The 20,477-nt window shown below is 40.8% G+C and overlaps 1 protein-coding gene across 1 annotated transcript in view; it reads right to left on the bottom strand.

Annotated features, from left to right (window-relative positions):
* The window catches only part of KAZN (kazrin, periplakin interacting protein), a 963,882-nt gene extending 948,435 nt beyond the window's left edge, over positions 1–15,447 (bottom strand). Inside the window, exon 1 of the mRNA XM_065936048.1 lies at positions 15,341–15,447. Within this exon, the coding sequence (XP_065792120.1) occupies positions 15,341–15,376 (36 nt within the window). The 5' untranslated portion in view covers positions 15,377–15,447. The remainder of the gene's footprint in view (positions 1–15,340) is intronic.
* Positions 15,448–20,477: the final 5,030 nt, after the last annotated feature.

A 20,477-nucleotide genomic window follows, 5' to 3' on the forward strand; every position in this document is an offset into this window, starting at 1 on the left:
CATTTCCTCCTCCAATGCATGAAAGTGAACAGTGAAAGTGAAGTCGCCCAGTCGTGTCCAACTCTTTGCGACGCCATGGACTGTAGCCTACAAGGCGCCTCTGTCCATGGAATTTTCCAGGCAAGAGTACTGGAGTGGGTTGCCATTTCCTTCTCCAGGGGATCGTCCCCACCCAGGGATCAAACCCGGGTCTCCCACATTGCAGGCAGATGCTTTACCATCTGAGCCACAAGAAAAGTCCATATTTCTGTTTACATAGCCTCAAAACCTAGTTGTCAAGACCTTCTGGAGATTCTGTGGACTACCAAAATATCTCAATGACTTTTATTTTTTTCTTCAAAGGCTTTTTTACTTAGAGTAGATTCTGTTGCCCGCTGCTGAGAACTGTCACTGATAACTCCAATTACCAGTACACACACTGACGACACCAGCTCTATCTCTATAGCCCACAACTTTCTCTAAAGCTGAAGAGAGATATTTGACTGTTTCTTACCCAGTGCCATCTAAAGGTCCCATAAGTTCCTCAATCTTCACAGACCCAAAATGAAAGTCCCCCTCCAAGCCCGCTTTTCCTACTTCCTTTATCAGATGCTACCATTTTCCCAAGGAGGCAAGAGAAAATCTAAGATCCATCCAAGACATGTCTTTCCTTTTTCATGTCCAAATGTCAGTTAGTGATGGTACTACTTAAACAGTTTCTGAATGCTCCTTCTTCTTTAATCTTCCTGCCCCGTGTCACAGTTTCCTGTCCTAACATCCCTTGCCAAAACAGTCTCTTGTCTGTAATCTCACTCTAATCCATCCATCCATCATGCCTCCTCCATCATGATCTTTCAAACACGCAAATATAACTGTCATTCCTTCACTTGAATGCATTAAAGATTTCTCCCACCATTATTGCGGTTTCTAGCTGAACAAATGGTATGAAACCAGACGGCATGTGTGGCAGAGATTGACTGCAGACTCACCGAATCCAGTTTCTCTTTCTCCTGAGCGCATGGCTAGACCACATTTCCCAGCCCCTCTTCCAGTCATAGGACTTAGTCATCAGTCAGACTGACTTCAGATACTAGCTCTTCTATTATATCAGAAGCCATGTAACAAACCACCTCGAAACTTAGTGGGTTACGGCCACCACCACTTGTTATTTCTTACAGGTCTACAGGAGGATTGGTGATTCTGCTGCTCTGGACTGAGTGTGGGTGACTTTAGCTGGAATTGCTCATACACTGACACTTTAGTAGGTCAGCTGGGGGCTGTCTGGTCTGGGATGGGCTCAGCAGGGAGATTCATATCTGCTTCATTCTGGAGATTTCCTCTTCCAGTTGGCTAGCCCAGAGGCAAGGTTTCAAGAAAGAGCAGAGAGGCATGCACACTATCTTGAAGTCTAGGCATTGAACTGATTCACCCTTTTTTTCCAGTCAGATATATATATATATATATATATATATATATATATATATATGTTTTTTTTAATTGGAGGATAATTGCTTTACAATATTGTGTTGGTTTCTGCCATACATCAACTTGAATTGGCCATAGGTATACATATGTCCCCTCCCTCTTGAACCTCCTTCCTGTCTCCCACCCCATCCCACCCCTTTAGGTTATCATGAGACCATCATCACCCTGATACCAGAACAAGACAAAGATGCCACACAAAAAAAGAAAACTACAGGTCAATATCATTGATGAATATAGATGCAAAAATCTTCAACAAAATTCTAGCAAACAATCCAACCACACATTAAAAGGGTCATACATCATGATCAAGTGGGCTTTATCCTAGGGATGCAAGAATTCTTCAATATACACAAATCAATCAATGTGATACACCATGTTAACAAATTGAAAGATAAAAACCATAGTACCTTCTCAAGAGATGCAGAAAAAACTTCTGACAACATTCAACACCCATTTATAATAAAGAATTCTCCAAAAGTAAACATAGAAGGAATATATCTCAGCATAATAAAGGCCATATATGACAAACCCACAGCAAACACTTTTTTCAATGGTGAAAAACTGACTCACCCTTTTGCCACATTCTTTTGACCAAAGCAAATCACAGGCCAACTCAGATTCGAGTGGGTGGGGAAACAGACTCTCCCTCTGAATGAGAAAGGCTGCAGAGTCACAGTGCAAGGGAAGAAAGCAAAGGATTGCAGCTATTTTTATAAAGTAGCACACCTACTCCCTAGACGCATAACCTTAAGTAAATTTCCTCTCTGGGCCTCATTTCCTTCTCCATAAAATAGGGGAAATAACATGTACCTCACAAATGAGATAATGGAGGTATAAGATAAAGTCCTCATCAGACAGTTTGGCACGTAGTAAGTACGCAATGATCTTTCATTACTTATATTCTTCACATCTCCCTGAAATGTTTACCATTGTTCTCTCACATGGTTGGAAGCATTTGTTGAACTAATCAATCATGCACCTGGCTCCAATGCCCAGCTAGAAAAATGGTCTCTAAATGGCTCATCATGTTTCTAGAGCTAACACAAACCCACAATACTCAACTTGGTCACGGGCCCACTTGAAATCATTCTGTCCAAACTTGACATAGATCCCTCCTAAAATATATCCTCCAGCTGTTCAAACACAGTCTGTTTTCTGTGCGTGTGTCAGGACAGGAGAGTACAATTCATGTCCCTCTAAATAAACTGACTGGAGCAGTCTTTCCAAAAGAGAATGTGTATGAAGCTTGCTAATTAGGACACTTCAAACTCCCATTTCCGACAGATCAAAAATCATCCAGAATTATGTATGCTAAGAAATCTTCTGATTTGCTTTACGTGATAGACTGATTGCATTGATGGCCCACACTTACTCCCTTTGGTGCTGTCTTCCCACATTCAATGGATTTGCTCTGGCTAATGGAAAAGAAGCAAACTTGGTACAGACATGGTCTGGAAATGTAGTTGCTTTTGTCCATTTCCTCTTTTTATGCACATCTGTCACCACGATGAGAATACTCTAGAGTTAGCCCACCAGAGGGATGTGAGAGATTGTGCAGAAAAGTTAAATCGTACCACGAGGCTACCATAAACCACCCAGTAACCACAAATATATGAGTGAGACCAGTCAAGACCAGCCACCCATGTCATTTTAGTGGAATGGCCTAATCAATCCATAGACTTAGGGACTTCCCTGGTGATCCAGTGACTAAGACTCTGAGCTCCCAATGCAGGGGTCCCAGGTTCAATCACTGATCAGGGAACTAGATCCCATGTGATGCAACAAAAATTGAAAATCCTGCCTGCTGCAACTAAGACCCAGCAATGCCAAGTAAAAAATATTTTTTTTTTTAAAATCCATAGACTTATAAGAAGTACATCAATAGTTATTGTTTTAAGTCATTCCATTTCAGGACAGTTTGTTACACAGCAGCAGTTAACTGATTCAAATCTATGCCATGATTCTCATCATTTCTATCCTGAGCATCTTCTCTTTGTCTTATACTTTGGGGGCCTCAGAGCAGAGGAATTAGGTTCATTTCAGTAGCCCGAGACAAGTATATTAACTCAGAAATTAAATATCTGTACTACAAAGCTGGCTAAAATGAGTACATTTGTCTTAAGTTCCCCACGAATAAGTGAGAACTTGGAATACCCAGGTCACTATATCACATTAAATTGTTTTTAAGTGTGATTGACTCCAAGACAATCAAGTGAGAGAACATGAAATCTTGGCTTGAGTTGGCATTTAGGGGAACTTGATGGCTCTACTCCCAGATCTAACATTGAATTTGAACAATGACACTTATCAACACCATGCCTCAATTTACCTGGCTGCTCTAAGGGAAACGTTTGAGTTAAACATGAATGGGAAGCCCCAAGAGCTCTGTACAAGAATTACTGTTCTAAATGTAAGTTAATTTAGAATTATAACTCCCTGGCATACACTAGACTTTCTATTATCTGACTAATGGATGGGAGCCACAGCTTTAAAAAATACTGAATAACCAATACTAAAAGTCTGTAATGAATTCCAGAATGGTGAAAAAAATATATTGACAACAAAATTACCTTTCTAATTATGTCTCATTCAGATGAGCATTGGTTTACACTTCTGGAGAGTATGCCACCAGAAGAGGAATGCTTTGCCTACTGGTGATTTATAAGTTACTAATCTATAGGTGTATAATTGAGAATTAAGTGTTGACCAGGTGCTATATAGCAGCTCTTCAGTTAAGTAATTGTGGCTTCAGTTCATCATTTTCTTGTTCAAAATAATTCTATATCTTCCCTACTTTCCCTTCATCTATTCTGACCCCTATGTGTTAAGTAGCTCAAAGAAAGCATGCTAGCCTTCTATTATGTGTCTCTATGTCCTTAGACAGCAAGGAGATCAAACCAGTGAATCCCAAAGGAAATAAACCCTGAATATTCATTGAAAGCTGATGCTGAAGCTGAAGCTCCAATACTGCTAAGAAGAGCCAACTCACTGGAAAAGAGCCTGATGTTGTGAAAGATTGAGGGCAGGAGGAGAAGGGGGTGATTGAGGATGAATTCAAGGGAAGGCTGATGTGCTGCAGTTCATGGGGTTGCAAAGAGTTGGACACAACTTAGTGAATGAACAGCTATGTCCACAGTATCCAACAAGAAAAGACAGAGATCTTGGTTCCTCAGTGAACACCCATAGGCAGAGGATGAAAGATTCTCTGTTCTCAAGGGACCAGATGGAATTTTTTAAATCCCTAAATTAAATGTAAATTTCTGGAATAAATAATTTGCTTAGATTTTTATGCAACACCCTAGGAGATCTATTTCCAGTTACTCATGGAGTAATGCTAAACATACACAACTAAATTAAAGTAGGGATATATGCAATAAAACACTAGAAGAGGCTGTGCACTTTCTCCCTTTCTCATCTCAGATCTCAATTTAAATGTCACATTCAAAAGAGAAAGCATTTGAACCCTTATCAAAATTAGGTCCTAATACATCTTTAAGACAAATATTGAAACTCATTATTTGTTTGCTTACATATTGAGTCATTCTCCCCCACTTGAATACAAGACCCATTGAGAGCAAGGATCTCTTCTGTGTTCACTGGTGTTCCCCACAATCTAGCACAGAGCTCAGCACACTGTATATGTTCAATGAATGAATGAGAAAATGAATAAATGGATAAGTAAGATATATTTTGAGGGTCAATTATGATCAATTGTAGGGCTTCAAAGAAAATGATTCTAAGGCTGGAAGAGTCTGTGAAAAAGTCAACCTTGGGTCTAAAAGTAGGCTTTCACAATGTTTACACTATTGACATTGAGGGTGGGTAATTCTTTGCTGTGGACAGCCAGCCTGTGCATTGTAGGAAGTTTAGCAAGAGGCCTGGCCTCTATCAACCAGATTCCAGTAGTAACACTATCTCTCCCACTCTTATTGAGACAATCAAAAATACTTCTAGACTTTCCCAAATGCCCCCGGGGGGCAAAATGGCTCTCTTCCATCTCAACTCATCTAGATGGTAATGGTGAGGTTGGGTATTATTTTAGGAGCCAAATATTTGCCAGTGTGACAATGGGCACCATGAGGAGACAATAATATTTTGAAGGAAAAGGTAATACCTTTTATATTCCATTTAAAGATTTTTGAAAACCATGTTCTTGGTACCCTAAATCTTCTAGAATTCTGAGGGGGTAAGGTTTAGCTTTGGGAATGTGTATTTCCTACAGTAGTTAAAAACGTTTGAGTTATGAGTTCTATTGTATATCTGAAGCCAGGTTTTAATCTTTATCTTTCCCCAAATTATACCCTCTCTTTCTCCCTATTTAAAAACCCCTTCAGGAAGCAGAGACTCTGAGGGTCACCGCCTCCAAGTAGAAAATCAGTTACACTTCCTTTTTGATGGGCTGGATGGAACAATATTAAAAAGGGCTATTTTATTAAAGCTTAATAGCTGGTTTGCAAGACAGAAATGATAGTAATACCCAACCTCCTGTACCTCTCTCATGGTTGAGTGGAAAAGATGAGAAAATGCTGGCAATGATGCTTTGTAAACAAGGGACTGATCTACAAATATAAATATAGCTGGGTGTTTCTCTGAGATGCCAAAGCCACCCACACCTGACCACAGGACTCTGTGGTGTCTGGTTGTCTGCCCCACTATATTCTGAGTCCCTCTAGGGCAGAACCAAAGTTCTGTCCCTCTCTGTTATTAGACCTTAGTGCAGTGCCAAGCTCTGTGCTTTTTTCATAATGTCCATGGGGTTCTCCAAGCAATAATACTGGAGCAGGTTGCCATTTCCCTTTCCAGCTATGGTTTTCTCAGTAGTCGTATATGGATGTAAGAGTTGGATCATAAGGAAGGCTGAGTGCCAAAGAACTGATGCTTCCTAACTGTGGTGTTGGAGAAGACCCTTCAGAGTCCCTTGGACAGCAAGGAAATCAAATCAACCAATTCTAAAGGAAATCAACCCTGAATATTCATTAGAGGAACTGATGCTGAAGCTCCAATATTCTGGCCACCTGATGTGAAGAGCCAATTCATTGGAAAAGACTCTGATGCTGGGAAAGATTGAAGGCAACAGGGGAAGCCAGTAGAAGAGGATGAGACAGTTAGATAACATCACTGACTCAATGGACATGAATTTGAGCAAACTGGGGGAGATAGTGAGGACCGAAGAGCCTGGTATGCCATAGTCCATGAGGTTACAAAGAGTCAGACATGACTTGCATCTGAACAACCTTAACAAGCTCTGTGCTAGGACATAAGCACCAGGTTTATGTAGGTGGAATATATGGTCAGTTTATTATTGTCTCCATCTGCCCCACATCCATGCACCCATCTTGTAGTAATAATGCCTCCCCACACTGCGTGTGGTTTTGGTGGGAACATCCATCAACATGCCCACTCTCCCATGTCCATGGAGGAAGAGGATCAAACAATCTAAGACAGGTCATTCAGACTCTTTAGAATTTGAACCTTGATCAAAGTGACACAAAGAGAGGAAACGCTTGGAGCCAATTTATCCCCATCACAGCACCCTGCTCTTTAGTCCCTAATACCCAAATCTCCAGAGGTCCCCTCCTTCCCGTCTTTTCTGAGATAGAGTCCTGCAGGTTTTCCTCAGGGCTACCCTATCTGCTTCTGTTATATGTTTCCCCTGTTATGTTAACCAGAGCTCATCTCTGCAGCTGACCAAAGAGTTGTAGCCCGTTCCTCACCTGTAACCTGCCAAAGTTCTGTTACTCTGTCAGATCCCCCTCATTGTAACATGATGGTTAGACCAATGTGAAGTCCATTACATTATCGTTTCCTCAAGTACAAACTGGCACTTGCCATGGGGGCTTGCCATCTACCTCTACAAGGAGACAGGGAAATCACATGCTGCGATAGCTGCTGACCTTCAGCACCCCCTGAAATTAGTTCAGGGTGGACACAGAGGCACTCTGTGTATGGGGAAAAACTGGCAGGAGAGGTCTTCAGATAGTTAGATATTTTCAGGAGAAGATTTTATGAGCCCAATTCTTATGTCTCCTCTTATCTAGAAAAGCATCAAAACCCTTCGGGTGATGACTGCTTCTGGGGACTAGCAGAAAGTTTCACCAGACTAGCAGAAAACTTCTCAGAAAATGTGTGCTTGATTGCATGTACTCCCTCTTTACCAAAATCGGATATATGCTGTTCTTCTCCCCTACCTCTCTGGAGCAGTTCCTCAGAGCTATCTGAGGTACTGTCTCTCAGGGAGCAGTCCTCATTTTGCCTCAAATAAAACTTAACTTTCAACTCTAGTGTTGTGAGTTAAGTAGACAATTTGAAAGGTATATCATTAAAATAAACACTCAGTACCTAAAAATGTAACATAAAGGTTCTATGATTTGAAAATAAGTTCTCAAACTGCTCTTTAGTCCTATGCAGATTATTGGAGACTAAACCAGTTTGATACAGACTATTCCATTCAAATATTACCCATCCTGAGGGATTATCCTGAGTAATCATTAGAAGGGCTGTTGCTGAAGCTCCAATGCTTTGGCCACCAGATTCTAAGAGCTGACTCACTGGAAAAGACCCTGATCCTGGGAAAGATTGAAGGCAAAAGCAGAAGGGGTGGCAGAGGATGAGATATGTAGCATCACGGACTCAACAGACATAAATTTGAGCAAGCTCTGGGGGATAGTGGAGGACAGAGGAGCATGGCAGTGCTAAGTCCATGGGTTCACAAAAAGTTGGACACGACTTAGTGACTGAACAACAACAACATCCTGAGAGATGCTCCTTTCCATCACAATTTAGCAGTGGACAGAAGCCCCACTTTTTGAGCCTTATTTCCAGTTAAACCTGGACCTTGGCATAGTGAACACCGAAAGCAATGCTCAGCATTTCATAATTTCTTCTAAAATTCTGCCTCATGGATTTTGCAAAGGTGCCAGAGGTCTCAGAAGAGGCTACCTTTCTCTATTATCTTAAAAAACAAAACAAAACCCCAAACACAAGCTTAACAGAGCCTGCATTACAATTTCATATCTCACCCTCCATTTCTCCTGAACAGGAAAGGTGATTGCAGAAGCTCTATAACTGATGGGGTCACATTTAAGCTTGACAATGCCTGTAGGTTAAATCGTATTTATTTTTAAAAAAGACTTGAAAAGATCAAAACCATCATGGTAGAATGGGAAGTGGACTTGAACGCATTATATAAGAAACTACAAGCTTCATACCTGCTGATTTTATAGTTTTGAATCTGAGAATGGAAAATAGCATTGCCTTTTCAAATGCACAGGGAGAGAATGGGTAACTGACCCCAGGGATTACTGGAGGGGATAAGCTAAGACTCCTTTGAATAATCAGCTTACCATTGTAGCTTTCCTGTTAGCTGAATTTGATTCTTCAGCATCCATTTAAGTATTTCTTTCTTCTATGACCTTTAAGAAGTGAAAATCTGATGGCGTGAGTAGACTTAAAAATATCCGAGGGTAATTTTCTTAGGATGAAAACTTTGCCTCTTTGCCCTCATTCTAATTTCAGAATCTCTTCTCTGCTTGTTACTACACTGGGGAGGGTTCCAGTTCTTGCTTAAGCCTGGTGTCACATTTCAGAAGATAAGCAAAAACCGCACTTGGGTTGCTACTCATAGCCAGTGTCTGTGACCTTGAGAAGTCAAGCATCCAAGTGCTGATAACAAGAGAAGTCGCCGTGATATATACCTCTGTAATGAGTGTGTGTCAACTCCCTTACACCCAAGGTCCATTTCCCAACATATGTTGAAACCTACTGTGTAGATCTGACTGTCCTATTGGTCAGGAACCTGAGCCCAGGTTTGTTCTGGTAGATGCTTTGCTCCAAACCACACTTCAAGGTCAGTCTGATCTTGGATGGCCTTGGCCTGCAGCAGCTTGAAGAAGGGCCTCGGGTCTCAGCCAGAGACTGAGGTCAGGTCACATCAGTGAGAGCACCGAATCATAACAACTAGACCAGTGGTCAGTGACAAGGCTCTGGACCTTCAGCTGTGCAGAAAAGAATTCCCACAAAGACAGAAAGTAGTGGAACAAGTAAAGTATTTATTAGGAGGAAAAATTAGAGTATGTGTATAAATAGGCTCACAGGTGGGCTCAGAGAGAGAGTCGTGCCCTAGTGGTAGTTTCAATCACTTTTATGGGGTATTTCTTCCAGTTTTCCTTTGGACAATCATTTTGATTTACCTGGTTCATAGTCCATATTTGGCATATCTTAGGGTTCTCCCATGTGTGTGCTCGCATCTCTTAGCCAAGATGGATTCCACTAAAGAGGCCTATGGGTAGTGAGCATCAGTTAGCATCACTCCCCTTTTGACCTCCAAGGAGTCACATGTGTAGTTGGGGACGTCTCCTGAGTTTAAGAATGAAAACTATGTTGTCTCTTCTCTTCTATCTGGCAGGGCCCAGCCTCCTCCCTCAATTGTCCTGCTCTTGATATTTGGGAGTATTGCTTCACAGGGAATGAATCTCCCATCATGTCACCCTGGGGGGCCTATCTACCTCCTACCTCAAGTCTAGAGAGGGAGGGTGTCCAGGTAACTCAAACAATCAAATCATTTCTGTTAAATCTGCCTGATTCTTGCCAGAAATCAATCAGAAAGCATAATCAACCAGGGGAGACTACTCTAGAAAACAAAGCAAGAAAGGAAAATGAATCCACCTAAATCGCATTGAGTCTCCGATCCTGGCAGGGCCCTCATTGACCTTGAATGCCAGGCTGCTCTCCTGCCCATTGCCCCCTTCTGACATTCTCCTTCTTGTCTGGCAAGGGGAATACAGGTCCTTGGCAAATATGCTCTCAAGTTCCCTGAATACAAATAGCAGAAAGACAAATGAGAGAAGAGAAGGGAAAGGAAAGGAAGGGGAAGGGAGGAGAAGAGATGGGGGAGGGGGAGGGAGGAGAGTAGGAGAAAAGAGAAGGGGAGAGTCGGGAAAGGGAAAGCGGAACAGAATCTCATCCTACGTCTCAACTAAGACTGATTTTGTCAACTGAGAAATGAGGCGGCAGGGGAGGAAGGAGAGAAGTGAAAGTTGCAGGGGAGGAAGGAGAGAAGTGAAAGTTGAGAGGAGGAGGGAAAATGCTGAAGCGTGGGGAGACGTGAAAGAGGAGAGTGAAAAAGATGGCTTAAAACTCAACATTCAGAGAACTAAGATCATGGTATCGGTCCCATCACTTCATGGCAAATAGATGGGGAAATAGTGGAAACAGTGACAGACTTTATTTTCTTGGGCTCCAAAATCACTGCAGATGGTGACTTCAGCCATGAAATTAAAAGACGCTTGCTCCTGGGAAGAAAAGCTATGACCAACCTAGACAGCATATTAAAAAGCAGAGACATCACTTTGCCAACAAAGGTCCATCTAGTCAAAGCTATGTTTTTTCCAGTGGTCACATATGGATGTGAGAGTTGAACTATGAAGAAAGCTGAGTGCCTAAGAATTGATGTTTTTGAACTGTGGCATTGAAGACTCCTGAGAGTCCCTTGGACTGTAAGGAGATCCAACCAGTCCATCCTAAAGGAGATCAGCCCTGAATATTCATTGGAAGGACTGATGCTGAAGCTGAAACTCCAATACTTTGGCCACCTGATGTGAAGAACTGACTCATTTGAAAAGACCCAGATGCTGGGAAAGATTCAAGGCAGGAGGAGAAGGGGACAACAGAGGATGAGATGGTTGGATGGAATCACTGACTCGATGGACGTGAGTTTGAGCAAGCTCCGAGAGTTGGTGATGGAGGAGGGAGCCTGGCATGCTGCAGTCCATGGGGTCGCAAAGAGTCAGACGTGACTGAGTAACTGAACTCAACTGGGGAGAAGGAAGGATAAAAAACAAAGCAAGAAGAAAAGGGACAATGAGAACAGAGCAGGGGAGTAAGACCGCCCAGAAGATAAAGCAGGTTTCATTTCTCTTCTGCCTAACATTTGACTTTTGTCAGCCTGTACATGCAGATTTGCTTAGAGAAGATGGTTGTACAGTTTATTTTTGAGTGTAAAGACTTGTTCACTTCTTCTCAGAGATAGTCCTCTGGGAAGGATGCCCCAGTGACCGAGTCTCACTTAAACTGAGCTCTCCCTTCAGACCTGGACAAGCCACATTCCAAGCAGAGAAGGCTGAGGCACTGTCAGGCCTGGCCAGTGGCCGAGGGTCAGCGGATCACAGGACCTCCTTGGCTGCTCCATATCCCAAGTCCCGTGGAAAGAGCCCCCCACCCACAATGAGGTACAAAAGATCTCTGCTTCTCAATACCCAGCCTTCCAGAGAAGGACCTTACTGCCAACAAAGCGATCTTATTGTTTTCCCAAGCATTTGTTTACCCCTTAATAAATAATGATATTAGGTCTTTGGAGGAAAGAGGGAGAGAGCTGCCAATAGGAGATTTAATTTGCTATAATCAACCCCTCTTAGCATGCAGAGTCACATAGTACAAGTAAAAGAATTAATCTGCACCAGAAAGAATTGCCTCTTTGGTGTTATGAATCTAATCACTTACAAAGCTGAGTCGGCATTTTGGGTTTAGATGGAGCTCTCAGGAATAAAAGCCACAGGATCAGGTTTCAAATGTGATCTGAATGGTACCCTTCATTGAATTTGGGGGCCTTTGGCTTATACAGGGAATGAAATGCAAATAAAGAGGCACTGGGCCTCTTTTAGACACCCCCTAAATGTTCAGACAGACATGTAGGGGATGAATAAATACTTGCAGGACTCTGGGCTGCCTGTCTGAGATATTCCTTCTTGATTCCATTCTCTAGGATGGATTGTCAGACCTGCCAATCATCTCTGGCACCCCCATTATACTTGGGAGATGTGTTTGCTCTGTGCATACTGTTTTATAATCCTCAGAGGTGGAATTTCATAGCCCAGCAATGCTTTTGCCTTTGACATTCTCCTAAGCAGGATTTATTGCTTCCAAGACAGATGTGACTTGAATCGATTATGTCTTTTAGGCAGTCACTCTGGAAGCAGCCTCCAGGTTCTCTGGAATACTTTTTGCCTGACTTCATTCAACTTGCAAGCTGATGTCAGAGTATTTCATCATAATCTAATACTATTACGAGTCCTCTGGGTATGGAACTAAGAAGGCTATTACACCAACTAAGTTCAGGATGTGGTTGCTACTCTTGAAGAGCTTACGGCCTGCAACACACAAACATCTATTAATATCACAAAATGCAGCTGAACGGAAGGAGGGACCTAGAAGTTATATTTACCTGCTATTGACCTCTCATTATTGATGAACTTAGAAAATGAACTAAGTACATTTGTTCATCTTTGGAACTGAGACAAGAAGCAATGCCAAAAAATGAATGGAAAAGATCCAAATTTCCAAAATGCTCAATAAAGATTCTCATTAAAAATCATATAGGTATGGTTGTCTGTTTCAGAGCTCAAAACTACACATCACCCCAGCCATTCCAAAAATGTTGGGGTTTCTCAGTATTTTATAAGTTTGGCAACATTAATCTTATAGAGAGTTATTTCAGAGGTGATCCGAGCCTGGGGGTATTAGATAACATGATTCTAATTGACTTCAGCCATAAACCTAGATTCATAATCACAAATAATGTTTCAAAAGTTAATGGCTTTAGAAGAAAATAAATGAAGTTAGTATTTTTAGATTGATCACAACCAACTTCATCCTATATTAGTCCAAAAGATAAGAGGGAGGGATCTTTGGAAAAAATAAGATGCAAAGAAATAACATTTCCAGACACTGTACCACTTTCTTACCTGATTTTCTATGATCATTTTTCTCTAGAGAAAGATCCAACTGATCTTCCTTTTAGAATGTATGACTTAGCAGAATATCCACCATATCTTGCTCCATGTTTCCCTAGCTATTTAAATGATAAAATTCTAGCAGGCATTGATTTGGCACCAGGAGAGAATGAGATAATAAAATATTCCCACAGAGTTCAGTTCAGTCACTCTGTTGTGTCTGACTCTTTGTGACCCCATGGACCGCAGCATGCTAGGCATCCCTGTCCATCATCAACTCCCAGAGTTTACTCAGACTCATGTCCATTGAGTCAGTGATGCCATCCAACCATCTCACCCTCTGTCACCCCTTCTCCTCCTGCCTTCAATCTTTCCCAGCATCAGGGTCTTTTCAAATGAGTCAGTTCTTCACATCAGGTGGCTAAAGTATTGGAGTTTCAGCTTCAGCATCAGTCCTTCCAAACTGATTTCCTTAAGGATGAACTAGGTGGATCTCCTTGCTGTCCAAGGGACTCTCAAGAGTCTTCTCCAACGCCACAGTTAGAAAGCATCAATTCTTCCCACACAGTAATCACATTATAATATATTTTAGTCCGACTTGATAAATAAACGAAAATTTGTAATCAAAGCCATAAAGGATACAAGTTGTTAAATGAACCCTGTACTTAGGGGGAGAAAAAATTTCCTTAAGCAACATTAAACATTCTCAAAATCCACTTCTAGGCACTCATAAGCTCATATATGAAGGAGAGGGAAAATATGAATGATTTTTTACTCCCTTAATATTTTGCAAGCAGGAATTTACACAACATTGTCAAGGATGCATTCAGATGGTTCCCTTGGCTGTTGTATTAGCTGTAGGATTGGGTCCAGGCACTGAGGAAAGCTAATCCTTTCAAGAACAATTTGCTCTCTTTTACTTGGTAAATTATTCTAAATTTCCCTTTTTCCCCCTGAGTTTTAAAATTGGTTGTTGTAGCTTCACAATCTTCCCTTTCTCCACTAGTCTGGCCTGGGGAGAAAGGAGAGGCTGAATGAGTTGCTCATAATAAAGGGGAAAGGGGAGAACAGTGAATAAAAATGAATGGCCTTGAATAGTTTGGGCCACCTCAATACAGGGGCTCAAAAATGCCATAGGACAGCTCCAAGCATTGACAGGTGAGAAATGAACAAAACTTTGCCAGTTAAAGTCTTATTGTTGCAAGATCTAGGCTTCACGATTGATTTTAAATAATAAAACATAAAACACCACCATGATAGAAACAAAAGCAAAGAAACCACAGTAAAAAATCTGATACAGAGCAGAACACAGGAAACTACCAACCATTCTGATCTCTCTGCTGTTGAACAGAATAAAAGCTCAGGAAGAAAGCTCCAGGAGAAAACAGAACAACATCACCAGACCCAAAGAACATTTTCTTAAACATTTCTAGATATGGAAGAGGCAGACAAGAAAATAAAATCTAGTTCAGCTTGGCTTCACAAACACAGAAAACCATCAATTCTCTTAAGACACCTGGTGTTTGTCCATCAACATATCAGGAGAGACCCGCCAACAAAACCAGAAGGAGTAGATACATTATTTTTAAATATTTCAGGAAAAGAGTGAACAAGGAGTAACCTTGAAGAATCACATCTCAACAAAGCATGCAATGAACTAAATACCTTCTGTAATTAATTCACTGCTAGCATTAAAAAGAAAAAAAAAAAAGAAAAAAAATAGTGCTGATTCGCTTACTGGTGGTGCACCAAAAGTACCAAAGTATTCATTAGTTACTCAGTGATGCTGTTTGGGATAAGTATTGCTCCACTCCAAAGCCTCTGCCAGCTTTGATGCCTGCCAAATTTCTATGTAAATGGGTTTTCACTTTCCAAGGCTAATGGGAGATCTGTTAAATTCTCAGAGACAACACATATATTATTTTAAGCCCTATTACTTTGACTTAAAAACAAGCCACTTTGATACTAAATCCAAAATAATACTTAATTAGAAATCCAATACTCAATATATCAGAATGTCCATTACGCAGCTGTTTATCACAAAGTCAGCCATAATGAATGTGACAGATGAGCATTTTTGCGCAACCAGTATCAAGAAGAAAACAAAAAAGGTTACCAGTACTCTATATAGGATTTATTGATCTTTGTACCTGAGCATCCATTAAGAGGTGCCTCATCAATATCATGGAACTCTTGAGTGTCTCCTTCTCAGTGGGAAGAAAAGGGTCTTGGTCCTCCTCTAGCGCCTTTGACTTGGTGACAATAAAATGGGATATCTGGTCATTTAGGGTGTGCAGTGACTGGACTGCTGCAAAAAAGAAAGAAAGAAAGAAAGTTGAATCACAGTAGGTAACTTACAAAGAAAAATTGGGTAGTAATTTTTGAAGGGAAAAATGAGGGTGAACACATAAGGTATAACTCAGGCAGTTGTCAAGAATCCTTATATCCATGGGTCTCTCCAACACATGTGTTTAATGGGTAATAGACTGAACACTCTCCAAATCATGAGCCTATATGGAAATGCTTGGGGATGCAGTTGTGGGCAAAACCAGACTGGATGCTTACGCTCATGGAGTGTTCAGTCCTGTGCCAGTCACAGAAAACAAACAAGTTAGCAAGTACTTCTATGAAGATGACACATAAGTGTTTATGAATTAGAGAGAGATTAGTAGGGCATGAGGGGAGAGCTCTATAGTAGATTTACATTTACAGGAATACAGTTGGCTATTTTACCTCTAAGCAGATGGCCTTTATCATTAAGTTTAATGAAGGGATAGTGGCCATGTTTTCCAATCAGTACCACACGTGTACCAGAAGGATTATTGTTTCTCTATCATTCACATGGCACTTGCCATCTGACATAATACAGATTTTAAGATTTCACTTTTTTGTGCTCTTTTTCTGTTTTCTCCACAGTAAATTTTCTGGTAAGAGTAGAGGTTTTCAAGATAATCTCTTGGTTTATGTTTGGTATATGCCCAATAACTAGAAAAGGTCCTAAAACTTAAAGAGTACTCAATAAATGTTGGTGAATTCATTTCCTTACATTACCTTGAAATAAAATTTCTTTCCTTATTGAATTTATGTAACTTTCAGGTAAATCTGTCCTTTCAAACCAAGAATAAGTAAAGCATACACATTCTCAGGAAATCACTGCACTAATCACCATTCTGAGGATGCAGAGTAATTATCAAAAACTAGAATCTAATAGAATCACTCTGAGAACATCTGCCTTTTGACCATGAGTGAGTAAGAATATTCAGATTACCCGCTTGCTGCAATAACTAGAAAACTATATAATATATCAGAAACAAATACTTTTAGACATTGAACAGCAGCAAAGCACTGTAATCATTTAGAAAAGATGAAAAAGTTGAGTTCTATCATCGCCAGCATTCTGCAAAAATGGAATGTCCAGACCACAGCAAGGGAAATTCAAGGAGAACCCAGCCCTCACACTGAATTGAGAAGACAGAAATTGGAAAGACTAAGTCTGCTTTAATTTGCAAGACAAATCACTAAGAAAGAAGAAATTACACAGAGATCCCTAGAAATCTGCACAGGAGTCTCTCTGAGTTGTTGGCTAAATATCAATCCTATATATGGGTAAGATTAAACCCTACATATCTGGCAAAAGAAAGTTTCAAGAGAGGACAATCACATTTTGGGGAGCTGTAAGCCCAATAATTCCCCAAAACAAATCGTTTTCATGCTCACTGGCCAAAGTGTAGGGTCTTGGTTGGAATTCACAGCACATTCAGCAGAGATTCCAGAAGGATAAAGGTTTAAAAATAAAGCTAAATGATCCTTAGAATAAAGGCAACTACAGGTCTACCAAAAAGGAGTTTAAAAGTAAGCCTTGTAAGGATCAAACTGACTGATCTGCCTGTAACTAAAATACTTACCAGGAAAGAAAAATGAGCTTTTTTTTTTTTTTTTTTTGTAGAGGTATAACACAATCTGGGCTTCCCTGGTGGCTCAGACAGTAAAGAATGTGCCTCTAATGAAGGAGACTCAGGTTTGATCTCTGGGTCAGAAAGATCTCCTAGAGAAGGGAATGGTTACCCAGTATTCTTGGTTATCCAGTATTCTTGCCTGGAGAATTCCATGAACAGAGGAGCCTGGCAGATTCCAGTACATGGGGTCACATAGAGTTGGACACGACTGAGCAATTAACATTTTCGCTTTTCATAACAAAATATAGCACTCAAAATGTGAAATTCATAATGCTCTGTATTCCATAAAAAATTATAAGACATGTAAAAAAATAAGAAAGTGTAGCATGTAGCCTGGAGAAAAATCAGTTTACAGAAACAGACTCAGAAATAACAAGTGATAGCATTAGAAAATATGATGATTAAGATAGCTACTATAGATATTCTTTGCATGTTCAAGGTTGTAAAATAAAACATTATTATGATGAGGAGAAAAATATAATATTTAGACCAGAACTAAGTAGAGCATCTAAGGATGAAAAATGCATATCTAAAATGAAATTTTTATTAGAGGAGATGCATAGCAGATTAAACAATGAAGAAGAAAATATCAATGAAATTGAAATTTTATAATAAAACTATGTATAATGAATAAACAGAGCCTCTTTGACAATATAAAGCTGTCTGAGAAACATGCACTTGGAATCTGAGGGGATTGGGGAGAGGCAGGGACAGAAAAATTGTTTGAAGAAATAGTGAAAATTTTTTTCCCAAATTTTATAATACTATAAACCTCTGAATACAAGAATCTCAACAAACTTCAGGCAAGACAAATACAAAGAAAACTAATTTTTTTTTTTTTTTTTGGCATTGGCATGGAGGATCTTAGTTTCCTGACCAGGGATCAAACACACACCCTATCCAGTGGAAATGCAGAGTTTTAACCCCTGGACTTCCAGGGAAGCCCACAAAAATCTTAAAATCAGCCAGAAGAAGAAGACATACTGCATTTGGAGGAAGAGAGATAGGAATGATATCAGACTTGTCATCAAAATCTATGAAAACCAGAGAATAATCTATGACTGTTCAAAATACTGAAGAAAACACTTGTCAATCTAGAATTCTATAACCAATAATAGTATCTTTCAAAAAATGAATGTGAAACAATGACTTTTTTAGATAAACAAAAGCTGAAAAATCTTCACCAACAGACTTTCATTAAAAGAAATGTTAACTGTCCTTGCTGTGTGCTTAGTCACTCAGCTGTGACCAACTCTTTGTGACCCCATGGACTGTAGCCTGCCAGGCTCCTTCCCTCCATGGAATTTTTCCAGGCAAGAATATTGGAGTGGGTTGCCATGCCTTCCTCCAGGGGATCTTCCCAACCTGAGGATCAAATCTAGGTCTCCCTCATTGCAGGTGGATTCTTTACTCTGAGCCACCAGGGAAGCCCAAGAATACTGGAGCTGGTAGCCTATCCCTTCTCCAGGGAATCTTCCTGACCCAGGAATCAAACCAGGGTCTCCTGTATTGCAGGTGGATTCTTTACCAGCTAAGCTACCAAGGAAGCCCAGAGTAAGCATTACAAATAGCAAATAAATCAAAGATGATTTTGAGCTATAGAGAATCAGTCTCAGACAACTGAGCATAGAGTTGCAGCTACAAGTCATGAAATAGGGAGAATACAGAATATGACATCAGAGCAGATTTTCATTGCACAGGAAGGCTCTAAAATACTTTCCTGGACTAGGGAATAAGCTTGGCTAAAACAGAGGAAGATGAACAAGAAAGAGAGGAAGCATGGGACCTGATTCCTGCCTAACTTGAATCCTTGGACTCAGAAGGAGATGGCAGAAAAACACTCAGATAGATTTGGCGATCTGAAAGCAGAGTGACTTGATGTCTCGTGTCCTTCCCTGGGCATTGGGTGGGACAACCTCTCAGTGCACCCACCAGCACGAGGGTAGAAATGACAGTCACATGGCATTTCAAGTCCCAGAGGCTCGAGACAGCACTACTGCCCTTCCACCCTCACTCTTCCACCTCCAGTCTCGCTTAGCATCATGAGGACGGAAGATACCTCCAGCAAGTCCAGAAGTACCCAGAGGGAGAGTCATGGACCCCAAGAGAGAATAAGCCACTAAGTCCCCTACATACAAACTTTTAAGTTGCAAACTTTCAAAGATGTGACCATGCTTCTGGTTCCAGCAAGAACCCAGAACCTGATGCCATCAACATCATACATGAGTGAAACGGCAGCTTGCCCGACTCCTACTGCTGATGATCCATCAGCTCTACCATCTCCCACCTCTTCTCCCTCCTCCATTCAGTAACTCTTCTTGCCTCTTGACTCAATGCCAGTCCCAGTATGCCAGCTGAGGTACTGCCTACTGTACTTTTCAAGGTACTGAACTGTAAGATAAAATTTTTCTTTTTGTGTTTGTTTTCTATGTACCATCTGACCTGTCTCTTGAGAAACCTATATGTAGGTCAGGAAGCAACAGTTACAACTGGACATGGAACAATATACTGGTTCCAAATAGGAAAAGGGGTACATCAAGGCTGTATTTTGTCACCCTGCTTATTTAACTTATATGCAGACTACATCATGAGAAACGCTGGGCTAGAAGAAGCACAAGCTGGAATCAAGATTGCCAGGAGAAATATCAATAACCTCAGATATGCAGATGACACCACAACACTTATGGCAGAAAGTGAAGAGGAACTAAAAAGCCTCTTGATGAAAGTGAAGGAGGAGAGTAAAAAAGTTGGCTTAAAGCTCAACATTCAGAAAACTAAGATCATGGCATCTGGTCCCATCCCTTCATGGGAAACAGATGGGGAAACAGTGGAAACAGTGTCAGACTTTATTTTGGGGGGCTCCAAAATCACTGCAGATGGTGATTGCAGCCATGAAATCAAAAGATGCTTACTCCTTGGAAGGTAAGTTATGACCAACCTAGACAGCATATTAAAAAGCAGAGACATTACTTTGCCAACAAAGGTCTGTCTAGTCAAGGCTATAGTTTTTCCAGTGGTCATGTACGGATGTGAGAGTTGAACTGTTAAGAAAACTGAGCACCAAAGAATTGATGCTTTTTTATTTTTAATTTTATTTTATTTTTATTTTTTTATTTTTCAGTGGGTTTTGTCATACATTGATATGAATCAGCCAGAGTTACACGTATTCCCCATCCCGATCCCCCCTCCCACCTCCCTCTCCACCCGATTCCTCTGGGTCTTCCCAGCCCACCAGGCCCGAGCACTTGATTCATGCATCCCACCTGGGCTGGTGATCTGTTTCACCATAGATAATATACATGCTGTTCTTTCGAAACATCCCACCCTCACC

Source organism: Muntiacus reevesi, chromosome 5 (assembly GCF_963930625.1).
Source record: "Muntiacus reevesi chromosome 5, mMunRee1.1, whole genome shotgun sequence".
Taxonomy (NCBI): Eukaryota; Metazoa; Chordata; class Mammalia; order Artiodactyla; family Cervidae; genus Muntiacus; species Muntiacus reevesi.